Below are 14,619 nucleotides of genomic sequence, written 5' to 3'. Positions count from 1 at the left end.
TTGATGCGTAAAGAAATTATACATATAGTTAATTTAATAACATATGTATAATTAAAATATAAAAAATGAACAAATAAAAAATGATCATTGTAAATAGTAAATCCTTTATAATTTAGTGTAACTCAATTATAATTTAATTTCAATATATCACATTTTTATCCTTTTTCAACTTTAATTATTTTTCACATCATTAGAAGTAATAATCTTAATATAAATATGTATATCATAACATTGCGATAAAACTAAAAAAGAGAAAATATATAAGTATTTTTTTTTATAAAAAAAAATTCTGATAAAATATACTATTTTAAACGTATTCGCAATAATGTAATTTCAAACGATTTATATTATATATAAATCATTATATTATTGTATAAAACAGTCATTAAGGTAAATAAGTCATTTAATTAAAACTTCGTTTTACTTAAAAATTTTATTTTTCCTTACGAAAAAATGCACTGCCAAAAAATGAAAGTTATATAGTATTTAGACTTTTATAATGCTTCTGATCTATTATTATTATTATTGATTTAATCATAAAGCTTTTATAAATACATTAAAATCTCTGATGTAAATGTCATTCGAAAGTTATTTTAATCAATAAATTATACAGAAGATAAATTACATCTAAACTTTAACCGCGTAAGAGGATTTTAAATGTAAATAGAACATAGTAAAAAAGGAGTAATACAGCTGCATACAGAGCAAAATTGACAGACCAGCAACTGCAAAAGCTTTTAAACTATTAATGCGTTTTCTCTGTAGCTTCTGGACTCATTGCTTAATTTTGCTGTGCGTTTGATATATATATATATATATATATATATATATATATACATATATACAATGCAAATTTTGTTTCATGTTATAATAAGGATATATGTATATAACTTTTATACATTAGACCAGGCTAGTCCATTTTGAATTTCGGAGCCAAAAAGCAAAGATACTGACATAAAAAAAATCAATGGATAAGATTTTGGAGTAAAATGTTAATATCTAAGGAATGCTTATCAACACTTTACAATCCATGAAATTTTATTTACATTAAATTTTTTTGCGTCGATGGCTTTGCTTTTTGGCTCTGGCATTCAAATTGGACAGGCCTTAAACATACGTGTAAGATTTATTAAATTATTATTTTACATGAAAATCTTATTTTATGACTTAAGAAAATTTATGATAATTATTTTAAAAGAAAGAAAAGTTATTTTTTATAGTTTTGAGAAACATTTGGAATATTTTAATATGTGATCAAATTTTTTAAATAATTATTTTAAAAGAAAGAAAAAATATTTTTAAAAAATATTTAGTTTTAAAAGACACTTGAAATACAATATTTCAATATATATTTTAACAATCGAATTTATTTCTAATATCTAAAAGTATATATGTATATCTTGTAGTTTTCAATTATCTTTAATATACATATTTTATAGAATTTTATCACAGGTTCAAGATCGTATGCTCTTGTAGCCTCTAATTGTTTTCTTTCTTATCCCTATATCTGCAATAAAGTACATAAAGTGACCTTTGTTTTGTTATTGAGATGATACTCGTAAAAAAATGAGCAAATTAAGTTATACATGTCTAGATTATTAATGTCCTATTACAGAAATAGTGCTTTTAATCAACTACCATTACTTGAACACGTGCCAAGGAGACTGTGAAAACTTTTATCACGAGATTATTTGCGACGTGATAATGCAGAGTGGGCGTATATGTTTTAAAGTATAACTGAAGCACAACACAAAGCATAACGGCGAACAAGCGCAGACACTTTTGTAGTTTTACGATAGATTCGTGAGAGTAGGTGTCAGCGAGATTACACTAGTCCTCTCAAGAAAGAGATTCGCATCCAATGGTTTGTGTACCTGACCTGTGTTCTTGGATGAATAGATCAATGTCGTTGAACATTGCCACTGGAGAGCAATTATTAAAACTACATTGTAGCGATTGTGCTAATGGCAAGCACTATTTTCTATTGATAGTTCTCATACGCATGATTTTACGTCAGTTTTCTTTATTTTGGACAAAACGCGTTTTGTTTCTAATTAAACTATTCATTATATTCACGACAATGAGTCAAACATCAGTTTTAATGATAATACATAATCCTCGCGAACTTTTTTCACTATAAATTTATCATTTTTAAAAATGTAATATGTATATGTGTAATATGTATATGTATACATATATGTGTTATTTATTTTATATTTTATATTTATTTCAGCGTTTCAATTTATTTTATATATTATTCACACTGTTATAATTGATTTTCTTAATGAAAGAAAGTAAAAAATAAAAAGAAAAGAAGTATACAAAGATGATTATTTCTTTTGATAATAAACAAATTTATAAATTTGTTCATATATTGCATAATATATCAAGGTAAATTTAATTCTTATTTACATTTGAATAATAATTCCTATATACGAGTAGTAGATATTTTTAAGTAATTTTTTCAAATTGTTTTATATCAATATAAATTTTTAAATTTTCAAATAAATTTTTAATCACAATTTTTATCTCAAAATTTGTCAAGATCTCTATGGTTATTATTTTTCCTGAAATTCAATTTCTGGTCACAGTAATACTCGTATATTCCAATGCAATTACATAAATTATTTGTACAAAATTTTATTTTTTTTTTTCATTATTAATCAGAAAAAATAATGGAAAATTTAAGACAAGATTTAATAAAGAATTACATTATCATACAAAGCGTATATTAAAAAGTTTTATATAGATGCTGAAACCCCAGTAATTACGTGCACTTGTTACATTATGATCTTTTTGTGATAAGATACTATGCAAAATAAAAGACGTAATAAAAAAGTTTATAATTATTATACTTTAAGAGAAACAAAATATAAACTTTTATATATATGTGTATCTCTCTCAATCTTTAATTCTGATTATGCAAGTTCTCATTATGTAAACAGCATCATGAATACATGGACATCTATTGCAGAAAAATAAATCAATAAATGAGTAGCGACAATTCTGATAAGCGGAAAATCTGCCTTCAGAAGGATAACAAGAAAGCAGAATGAAATCATAATCCGACAAATACGCTATTGCTGTTTCTGTTAACATTGATTTATATATAACGTTACTATCATGCTTATCACATACTTTAAATGAGTTATTTTATGAAAACCTTGCTGGAATTCTCCATCTTGGCTTAATATTTAATGCTTGCGTTGCCTCTGGAATGAAACAAATTGCTACTTTCACACAGAACTAATTTGAAAAATATGAAGTCCATTCCGAATATATATTACTTATAACATATACAAATACGAAATAGCCACAAAGCAAATTTCAATCATATTTATATTTAAAAGACATTACAAGTAATAAATGTCAGTGTTAGAAAAATTATAAGAAAAATAAAAAAGTATTTTAAGTTTCAGAGAACCATTTTTTTAGAAATATTAAAAGCTTAGGATTTAATTAATATTTAAAAAATAATGTTTAAGAATAGTTATTAATACATAGACGGGATATCGAATTTGATCGTATTATCACGGAGTATTAATTTATTATAGTTCTAATAAATAATTTAAAAGATTTTGCTGGAACAAAGGAGAATAATAATTATTTAATATCTGAAACATATAAATTCTCCGATTATATTGTAACGAATTATTCATTTTTATGAACTACTATCCCTAATAACACACTTTATCCGGAATACATCCTGAGGATGTCTTTAGGATGTTCAAAGAACATACAGACATTCTTTGAACGTCCTTAGGACATCCCTGGAGATCTGTGCTGTTAGGAATATATATTATATTTATAACTATATTATTAAAAATCGGTTTTTTACGTTATAATATTGATCTTTATCTTGAATAATAAGGTCTTACCGAAAATTCTTATTTTAATGAGTTTTATATAAAAAAATAAAATCAAGCATCCTACACTCAAATGCCTAATCTATCTATATTTTACAGGAATCATGTGTACAATTAACACATTATAAATATTACCATTAAGGTTAATTATAATTTTAAATGGCATTACATATCGAAATTTGCTAATTCCAAAGTGATCGTGAATGATGCCACGTTGTGTATGTCAAATGAGAAATTCAAGAATTTGAATTAGTATATCTAGAACAGAGAAGTAATTTGCAGCTTAAAATCTTTTCTATGGGTTATTTAAAAATTAAATTGCGCAACGTAACAACTAAAAGTCAGAATTTGTATTATCTTTTTGAAGATAGAGTTTATTGGTTTGTTGCTTTGATTATAATCTTTTATAATTTTTTTTTACAAAACTAAGTATTATTTTTAAATGTTTTTATATCCTATGAATGTGAATATGTGTCAGATGACCCAATCGATCATGGATCATATCTGTTTCTCAATTATACTACACAAAAATCTGAAATTCAGAGTTTTACTAAAAAAATTTTATTAAAACCTATTGAAATTATTAATTGAAATTTGCACGCGTACATAAAATAATTCTTAAATATCCAAAATACTTTAAATAATTAACAAATAATTTACAAAACGATGTTGGAGTCATTATTTTTTAATTTAACAGATCATTATGATCCGTATTCGTAATGAGTCATAACAAAGTTCAAAACTCTCTCGCCGAATTCGCTGGTATAATGTTTAAACATATTGTTTAAGATAATTCCTGAAAATATAGTCTCACTGTATGGATATATCAAATACAGCGGCCAAATGCATTGATTGATCATGCGATGATATATTCAAATGTTCCCAAACACGCACGCACACTAGGTCTGAGATTTCATGAAGTTCATTCGTGCGTTCTAAATATCACGATGCACATTGTTGAATGCAAATATTCGCATCATCGCGACGTATATACACATACATATAGACTAATAAATGCGTTTCATACTTATCACGGATGTGTATAACATTCGAATGGCCAACAACTATTTCCCTATGCCGCAGTGCATAAACGTGCGTTTCGCCATAAAATATTTACGTCGACATTAATCAGTGATGCTAATTGAGCAGTATTTATCAAATATACGATGCATGCAACGCAATTTATCAATATTATTTCATAAATTAAATTGTTTTTATCACCACTAACCATATCACACATAGCGGAAAAGAAATAAATATTATATAAAGAAATACATTCATCATAAATTGAAAATATATTGTTCGTAAATGCAATGCAGGCATCATGGTGAAAATAAAATCAGGAATCTGTATAAATTTTGTAAAACGATATGATCCCAGTCCTCCTTTTATATTATGAAAATATTTATTGAGCAAAGTGTTAGCTCAAGATATTTGAGAAAAGAGGAAGCAAGACCATTTAAAGGCCATTATCACATTTCAAATATGTTGTCGAATATTCATATTTCACCTGCACCGTGTATGCAAATAATCGCTTTCATCATAATAGTAACTGCAGAAATATTTCATATAAAGCTCTCGGAATTTAGCAAGAGAGAAACTGGCACTTATAATTAACATACTATCATATTCATTACTACCTTTAGATGTGTCACTCTTGCTGTTCTCTCTGTCAATTTATATTGTTTCTCAGTACAACAATACCAAAAAAAACAATATGCTGCATCATATTATATGATAGGTTTCTCATAATTTGATTAATCAATGTCGCAGACTTCGAATAAAAGCTATAGAATGTTTTTTAATGAAGTTATAATTGCTAATTACACAAGTTTTAATTGAAATACCTGTTAAAGCATTCATTTGAAGTTAGCTTGAAAATAAGATTATGTCAGTTACATTCATATCCAGCTTTAACATTCAACGTCAAATTTTACAAATTTTACTGTATAAAAAGTATTTGCACAAACTATCATATCTGAAGTAATTTTATGTAAAGCAAAAGGATATTGCTAAATGTTTTTGTCAGAATATTACTGTCAATATTTTCATAGTAATATATTTAATAAAACGTATTAGTAATATAACTTTTCCTTGCGCGCGCGCGCGCGTGTGTGTGTGTGTGTGTGTGTGTGTGTGTGTAAAACATTATTCTAGATAATAGTATTATTCAGGACGCGGTTATAACGATATTAACACGCGATAATTTATGTTATATAGAACATTTTGACATATTAGCACGCTAATATCTTTATAATCGTGTTTTAAATAGGAGTTAATATGTGAAAACATTTTTCTACACTCTTATCGTATATCAATTTTCAATTTTGAAAAAGATTGAAATTTATTAAAGAATATACTTTACACCGAAAAAGCAACTCTATTCGCTGAAATATCTAAAAATATTTAAATAGATACAGATCTGAAAATAATTTTGTTAAATTCAAAATAATTATGTAGAAAATTCAAGCGTGATGAGCAATGGTGCAAAAAAATTTTGACATTTTAGCAACTAGTTTGAGCATTCTATATCATTATTTTGACAATCCAACAAAATTATTTTTAAATCTAAATTTAGCTAAATTTTTAAATACTTCAGCTAAATCATTCTTTTCGTGTACAGAATTTCATATCTTTTTAATGTTTTCTTTATATATTTTTATCTACAATGTTTGTTGTACCTACATATCTTTCTATCAATATTTAATCAAAACATATTCCATGTATGTCCAGAATTTTATCTACATCATTAATGCTTCTTAATTGCAAGTTAATTGAACTCTAACGTCAGCATCAAGTATCTCACTTACGAAAGTTACGGAAACCGTCAATACAACGTACGCCACCTGCGACAGTATTGGAACTTGAGTTATTACGAGGTCAGGTAGATCATAAATGGAGGGAAATTACCCTCAGGGCTAACGAAAAGAAATTTCTTTAGCTCTCGTATCGATTGAAGGCGAGTGCGAACAATGTGGCACGCAGCACAATCCAATATCTTCACAGAAAAAAAAGGTTACAGTGATATAATTCAATACTTATGATAGTAATTTAATAATTCAATATTTGTTAAGGCAACTGCTCTAATCTTTTCTATACTCATTTTTTAAAATAAATACGAGTATAAGTATACATCTTTCGCAGAAACAGCAAACGACATGATATAAAATGCGTTATAAAATTGTAATAATCCTATTTCACAGATCATTAATCTTAAAAAGGAAAGTAATCTTAAAAAAGAAAAAAAATGCTTTCGAGTATTTTTTTCACATTTTCTCGCCTTGGGCAAAAAATTGTGTTACTGTATAAATGTCATAATATGATTGGAGAGCAGAAACAATTCAATAGATATTAATTCAATATATCGACGTATATATTGATATCACGGTACATTACATATAACATTACATATATAATATTTTTTGCTGTAATATTATGAATTATTATATGTAATATTATTATTTATGAATAATTATATGTAATATTATTATTTTTAATTAAAGCGTAAAAAAAAACGGAAATAAAACTTCTAATAATGATTGATTGTTATAAGGTGAATGGTAATAAAGACAATCCAACCGCAAATTCGTTTTGAACCATGTGCCTAAATTTAATTATTTTCTCAATCCAGTTAACAGCCATCATTTGAACCGTATACTCTCCAAGCAGAAAACAGTTAAAATGAATCTCGTTGTAGGTCTCGTTAAAATGTTTACGACACTAGTCGAGATTTTGCTTTTAATACGTGGAAATATTCTTCGCGTCCGCGTAAAGAAACGCGACAGATATTCTACAACTGTCGAGAACACCTATTCTATCCGTAAAAAATTTAATATTGCAAAAATTTTAGTCACGTGGTATACATATATATACATTAATACATATATAATATATTATTCATACATATATATATTACTTAATATAGTTTATATTTAATTATTTTAATTCGTTTAAATAGAGATATTTATAATTACAAACTATTAAAATTTTTAAATCTTTTACCATCTGAAATTTGGAAAAAAGTATAAGTCATACAGTCTGAAATGTGATTAGACGTCAAATTTTTGTACGTTATGTCATCTTCAAAAAATAGATGTAAATATTCTCCCTCACATTTTCTTACATTTTCTTTGGTGTATAAATTGATATTAATATAAGGTTTGCCCACAAATATTTTTAGAATATAATTACACAATGCAATAAACCAATGAAGAGAAAATCACATTTAGTGCCAATTATTTTATTCTCAAACGCGAAAATATTAATGCGAGAAGATAACTCACAACGAGAACCGAAGATTACAGAATGATAGTTACAGGAGTTCAAAAACATAGAGAATGCCGATTCTTTGAGGAAAAACACCTACACATCTATACAAACATTTTCCAATGTTTTAAATAAAAAGCGTCAAATAGCAGACCATTTATTGTGCAATATCAAAATTTGCACTTTTTCATGTTTTTTCATTCATTTTTTCATAAGTCTCACATCTGTTTTAAATACTTAGCGCAACATTTTTTTTATCCTTGCAAATATACTCAATCATTCATTTAATACAAATGTCGCGAAGTACAATTTTATTCAAGTCACGCACTTTTTCCGCTAACTGATGATATTCCAATGACTCGATTGCAATCACAGATGACAGATAGAAAATGTAATTTCCTTCAAACTGATATTGATGATTTACGAATAAGTGAACTTAAAGAGAAGAATATCGTGTATTCAATGTATGGAAAGCGACAGTTTAGTTAAAGTGTCTGAAAATTTAAATAGTACAGATCTGAAAAATTTAATTTTATTGAACATCAAAATGTACAGATCTTCAAAATAATTATGTAGGACACTTAAACTGATGTCAAAACTTTTTGCAGTATTGTTCTTCATATTTAAAACTCTTCTAATTATATTAATTTTTATCCAATCGAATTATTTTCAAATTTGTATCTAGTTAAATTTTTAGATCTAATGTAATCTAATCTAATGTAATCGAATTCAGCTTTATTTTAATTTTTGTTACATTTTATGCGAATCAATAAGAAAATATATGTAGCGAAAATGAAGGTCAAATGATTAAAGAACAATTTTTAATTTTAAAATAATGACATTTTGTTAATTTTGTATCTGACATTTCAAAGAAAATGTGATTTTTTTACTGTAAATTGAAATGCCAATTATATTTCGTTTGCTATCTATAATAGTTACGTTACAGATAAATCTAAAGCTTCTTCGAGTTTTGATTGCTATTATAGATGTAGCTTATTACATCTCTGATGTATTTCGCTATGTAGTTACGCTATGACCTTTCTGATGACGAAAAAGTGTAACTAAGTTAATGATACATTTCGGCATCTCTCTCGAACGATATATTTACTTATCGAAGATCCTAATCTTATTTTATCCCATTCTAGTAGGATAAAATAAGATTAGAACCTTCTTAGTCTTGTTTACCTTTAAATTTATATCGGATTTATGGACAGACAAGTTATAAATCCCTTCATCATACACTCATAGAATAAAATATTATATATTGTATCCGGAATAAGAATCGTTATCGTTAACATCACATCATTTTTATGAAAGGAATGAAATATCAATGTTAAAAATAAGTATTTAGCATAAGTATATATTTACAATTCTAAAAATGCAAATGCAGGAAAATTTCTGATTAATGTTCAAGGCCTTTTCTGCTTTTGTTACCCTATCTTTTCTTTTCTCAGAGTTTACTATAGCATGGCAAAGGCAGGTCGATATTTAGGAATAATATAATGAAGTAAAACACGGAGAATAGCCCATAATCAATTAAAATTTTTAGAAATCAAGACATAAATAATTATGATTTATCGATCTTAATTAATTACATAAATTGAATCGATCTTAATTAATTAATTAATTAATTACATTAATTGAACTCTACATCTATAATTATAAATACATTTCAGCTTTTATTAAAATCTATTGTGGTTTCAGTCTTTATTCTTAGAATTATCAATATTCATTTACCAAGAGAAACAACAGTAATTCATGGAAGATACAAAAAATTTAGATAGCAATTTGTCAATTCGCGTATCGAAGGATTAATTGTATCATTGCTTGATTGATAACCCTGCACATAGCTAATCACATATCTCCTATGTGAATTATGTGAAACGTTTCGTAATCGATTAACAGCTTATATTAACGATATATTCATGAAAGAATATACTCTTACATGTTCAAACGCATTCTATGTAGTGACAATGCACAGCGCTCATGTAACATTTGAAGCTCTATTAATAAGATAGCTCTATAAATAAGAGTTTATAATTTCTTCTAATAAACACTTCGTCAAATTTATAACAAATTTAAGTATATAATAAGTGCTTAACACAATCCAATTGCTTAACACAATCCAATTGCTTAACACATCTTAACACAAACGTACACAGGAATGCACAAAGTATAACATTGTGCACGATTCAATTAGAATTCAATTAGATTCAATGTGCACGCTGTATTATATGATAATATAGATAGATAATCTTACAGTCCGCGAGATATAGTGTGGTATTGTTGCAAGGAATTGATCCTCCTGTTTTTTTATGTGAATTGTATCTAAAGTGAAAAATTCATTGTCATAATATATCAGAAAGTCATAAAGTAATGAACGAAAATTGTCAACTTATTCTTTATTGTCAATCTTTGTTATTAAGTCAAATTACATATTCATAAGATAATTGAAGTTGAATTTCTATTTACAATATGAGAAAACAGGAACATCTTGCAAATTCGTCTAATACTGTTGACCGCAAGTGTTAGAATGGTGACAGATAGATATTAAGAGTATCTGATCAATGTTTATTTATTTGCTTGACAATTTTTTAATAAGTAACAATAAGAGTCGTCCAGACGATCCATGTCTTTCTGAGAGTTGATGCCTTTGTTTTATTTTTTAATATGTAGCATCTGTGATAATTCTTTTGTTGTAATTATTTTCAATATCTAGAATTAAGGCTCCCTCCCAATCAAAATTGTGATCGCAATTCTATGATTGGAGATGACAGATAGTTTGGAGGAACTCTGATAAATGTTACTTCTATATTCATTTATATGGGTTTTAAGTTGTCTTTACGTTTGTCCCATATACGACGCCTCACAATCTTAACAATTGAGTTGATAGACCACGTTTTGGTTTTGAAATTTGTTAAGTTTATCTTTATGTACTTTAATGAAGGAGCTTAACATGTTTAAGATTCTGTAGCCAATTGTAAAGATTGATTTGTTAAAAAATGCAGTGACGGAATACGAAACTTTAGGGATATAAAGTACCACAAAATATTTTTTTCTTTAAATCGTTTGTATTATTCACATTGTCGTTCTGTTTAATTTCTCATGTATCATTTTTTTATCCTTTTATTTATGCAATTAAAAATTAGGGATAAAAGGTAGCAATTATTTAGAAGAATGTTTATAACAAATTCAATGTTTTTTTGATGGAATCTGGGATGAGAAAGAAGAATGGCTCTGTCTACAAGATTGAAAATCGAACCAATTTTATGAGATATAGAATGATTGGAAAGAAAGGAGATATCTGCTGGAAAACATTTTTTTATGGAACAATTACCAGTCAACAATTACTTTATTATTCTCAACTTTCAACAGTAAATCTAAAAAGTTTAAGCATCTATCATTTTCAATTTCCAAAGTGAATTATAACCTATTATGGAAGCTGTTAAATACCATGAGAATGTCATCAATGTGTTCTCTTGGCGCAGTCATAATAATGTCATCGTATTTCTTTACACTTTAATACTGATTGTCAATACAATAGCTATATTAAATAATATTGTATATACTATCTGTAGTGTATCTCAATTATATTGTCTCATAATAATTATATTATCTCAATAACAATAAAATTTCAAAGCATAAAATAAAAATATTTTATAAACAAGTTTTGAAAAAATCAGTAAAAAATGAACATTTTACATCACAAATAAATTTTAAATAATAAATGTTTATTACATCTTGATATGAGTTTTGATTTCGGCTATGTCATCGAAACTGTCTTTTAATTTTAATCGAAACTGAAATCGAATTTTTGATCGATTTCTACTTGAAACATAAACTTTTGAACTAACAAGAAAATTTTAGAAAAAACAAAAAAACAGAAGTTAATACTTAATTTATATTAATTAATCGATGAACAAATTCAAAAGTTATGTAAGATTGTAAGGATAAATATAATAATTAAGAAGTTAATAATTATATTAATAAAAATGTAATTAATAAATATGTTAATTTTAAAACAAAGATTTTCATGCGTTTTCTATATTTTGTCTCGATATCCCATCAGAAATAGTTCCTCGAAAAGACACTTTGCGTATGTAATCAATTTATCTCACATTGCCATTTTATGTACCTTGATAACAAAATCAATTAATTTAGCAAATATTTTTAAATAAATATTATTTTCGTAGCCAATATAAACTGTAATTTTATTGCAAAAAATATAAAACGTTGAAGAAAAAGAATTCAAAAGCAAATTACGAAAATACCATTATACAACATATGTACTATGTATATACTATATAATTTCCTCTGTAAAATATTATCAGTTAATTTTCTAAATATAAACATACATATGATTTGTGTGTTCACACATACAATATTTCTCAGAATATTTGATGTTTTATATTAAACTGTTTTATGTTAAACATTAAATATAAACTGCAACACGGATTCATGGCAGACCTAGTTAATTGTAATATTATAAAGGATTGTAATCTCATACAGTCAATTTAACAAACTTTCAATTATATGGAATATTTATTCACAGAATTTATTCACGTTATTATCGTTATTGTGTATTTTTAACAGAGTATTTCAAACATTATATATTTGATTATGCTCATACTATATTGTATAGTATATTGAAAATAAAGTGTCAAAGAGATACAAACCAATAATAAAGAAATTAGCTTCAAGTCTTTTCTACGTAAAAATCTTATTAACGATTCTTTTTATTTTACAGCCGGTGCATGTAACTGTTACTGGCGTTCAAAACTCTAATTTGAACAAAAGAAGAAAAATCAAAATGTAAAGAGGACTATATAACAAAACAGGACGGAATGGCCATGTCATGGTCATATACAACAAGTACCTTGTCATCCTCCTCGATTACAATGTTAATGATGACAACACTATTAACGCCATTGGCACTAACGGCAAATTACACGGAAGCCAGTGACTTTGTTGGTAATACAACAAAAAATATCACTGTCAAGGAGGAAAAATATACGCCATACAGTGAACGACCAGAAACGTATTTTGTACCAATAATCTTTCTTCTGATCTTGCTAATTGGTCTTGTTGGTAATAGCGTGCTTGCTCTTATGATCCTGCGACACACAAACATGAGAAACGTACCTAATATGTACGTTCTTTCGCTGGCACTTGGGGATTTACTGGTACATAACATTTATATATGTAAATATATACATTTATGTATAAATACCTTTTTTACAGGAAATCATGTGATGCGTACAAAACTACTCGTACGTGTATGCTGTAAACCATTATTATTTCTTGTATTACCGAATTAAAGTAAAATATTATAAAGTTTTGACATAATATTACCTCAAATTTTTGACGGATGATAAATTACTATTTCATACTTCTGTATTTCAATAGTTTTTTTTTAAATTCTACTACAATTCCTCTTTGAAAAAAATACATATAAATTTCGTCAAAAATTTTCACTATTATATAGAAAATTAATAAAATCATTAATAAGAAAATGATCAATATTGTGCGCTTGTTTTATAAAATATCAATTTTAACACAAAATATAATTATGCTATACAAAAATGTTTAATTGTTTCCACAGTTAAAAAATTTATTGTCAACTTTATATTATAATAATATGTAGGGTTCAGGAACAAGAGATAGCACCTCGCTAACAATTCGATACAAGTTCAATATATATTTGCTCACAAACGATTTGCTATCGACACTCGTTACAATTTTCTTCTCGCGCGAACGATTCTGGAAAAATTCATTCTTACACCACAACGCGCAATCTCTTATAACTCTCGTAACTCTGTTTCTGAATGATACTCCCTCGATTCTATCGAAAACGTGCTCATGCTCAAAAATGTCTTTTCTTCTTTACTTCGTTCAACGAGTAAATGACTCGTTGCGAGGGTCTCATTTGCGCAGGTCTTTATAGCGTTGTACAGTGTAAAGTGGGGAGCACAGACTCATATGCATGGTCTACAATGGACAGTAGCAGTAGTGAATTAAAGAATAGGTGTAGAAATCGACCAATCGACCAATAGTTGAATGTTAGAAAAATAATCAATATCATATGATTGATCGATTCTACGCCTACTCCTTAATCAACTACTGTTACTGTTTATATAACGCATAAAATATGAGGCATAAGAAAATCAATCAGAGTTCTTTATTTCACAGAAAGAAAGGAAATAAAGCACTTTGATTGATTCATTTTCTTATGCCTCATGTTATGCATTATGCAAGAGTCTGTGCTTCCCGCTTTACAGAAAATTATCGATTGCACGCACATTATAATCCAATAAGTATGAAATCGATAATTTTCTTATAGAGTAAAAAACTGGTTCAACGATTCTGGTTCATCCTTATATATATATATATATATATATATATATATATATACATATACAGAATCGTTGAACCAGCTTTTTACCCTATAAGAAAATTATCGATTTCATACTTATTATAACGTGCGTGC

General features: G+C 26.8%; 1 protein-coding gene and 2 long non-coding RNA genes across 5 annotated transcripts in view; 1 reads left to right on the top strand and 2 right to left on the bottom strand.

Annotated features, from left to right (window-relative positions):
* LOC105148661 (neuropeptide CCHamide-1 receptor) overlaps window positions 1-14,619 on the top strand; it is a 42,644-nt gene that overhangs the window by 21,622 nt on the left and 6,403 nt on the right. For all 3 annotated transcript variants that reach the window (XM_087413036.1, XM_087413037.1, XM_087413035.1), the window contains one exon: window positions 12,880-13,315. In XM_087413036.1, coding sequence (XP_087269162.1) covers window positions 12,977-13,315 — 339 coding nt within the window. In that variant the 5' untranslated portion in view covers window positions 12,880-12,976. The remainder of the gene's footprint in view (window positions 1-12,879; window positions 13,316-14,619) is intronic.
* LOC147907381 (uncharacterized) lies at window positions 12,314-13,099 on the bottom strand. Its single transcript, XR_015547294.1, has 2 exons — window positions 13,009-13,099; window positions 12,314-12,913 (listed from the first exon to the last, which is right to left on the bottom strand). It is a non-coding gene; the product is annotated as an uncharacterized LOC147907381 (long non-coding RNA).
* LOC147907380 (uncharacterized) lies at window positions 13,159-14,389 on the bottom strand. Its single transcript, XR_015547293.1, has 3 exons — window positions 13,800-14,389; window positions 13,363-13,413; window positions 13,159-13,246 (listed from the first exon to the last, which is right to left on the bottom strand). It is a non-coding gene; the product is annotated as an uncharacterized LOC147907380 (long non-coding RNA).

This window comes from Acromyrmex echinatior, chromosome 14, assembly GCF_024713525.1.
Source record: "Acromyrmex echinatior isolate Ae372 chromosome 14, ASM2471352v2, whole genome shotgun sequence".
Taxonomy (NCBI): Eukaryota; Metazoa; Arthropoda; class Insecta; order Hymenoptera; family Formicidae; genus Acromyrmex; species Acromyrmex echinatior.
This window is presented reverse-complemented; position numbering and strand designations above follow the sequence as displayed.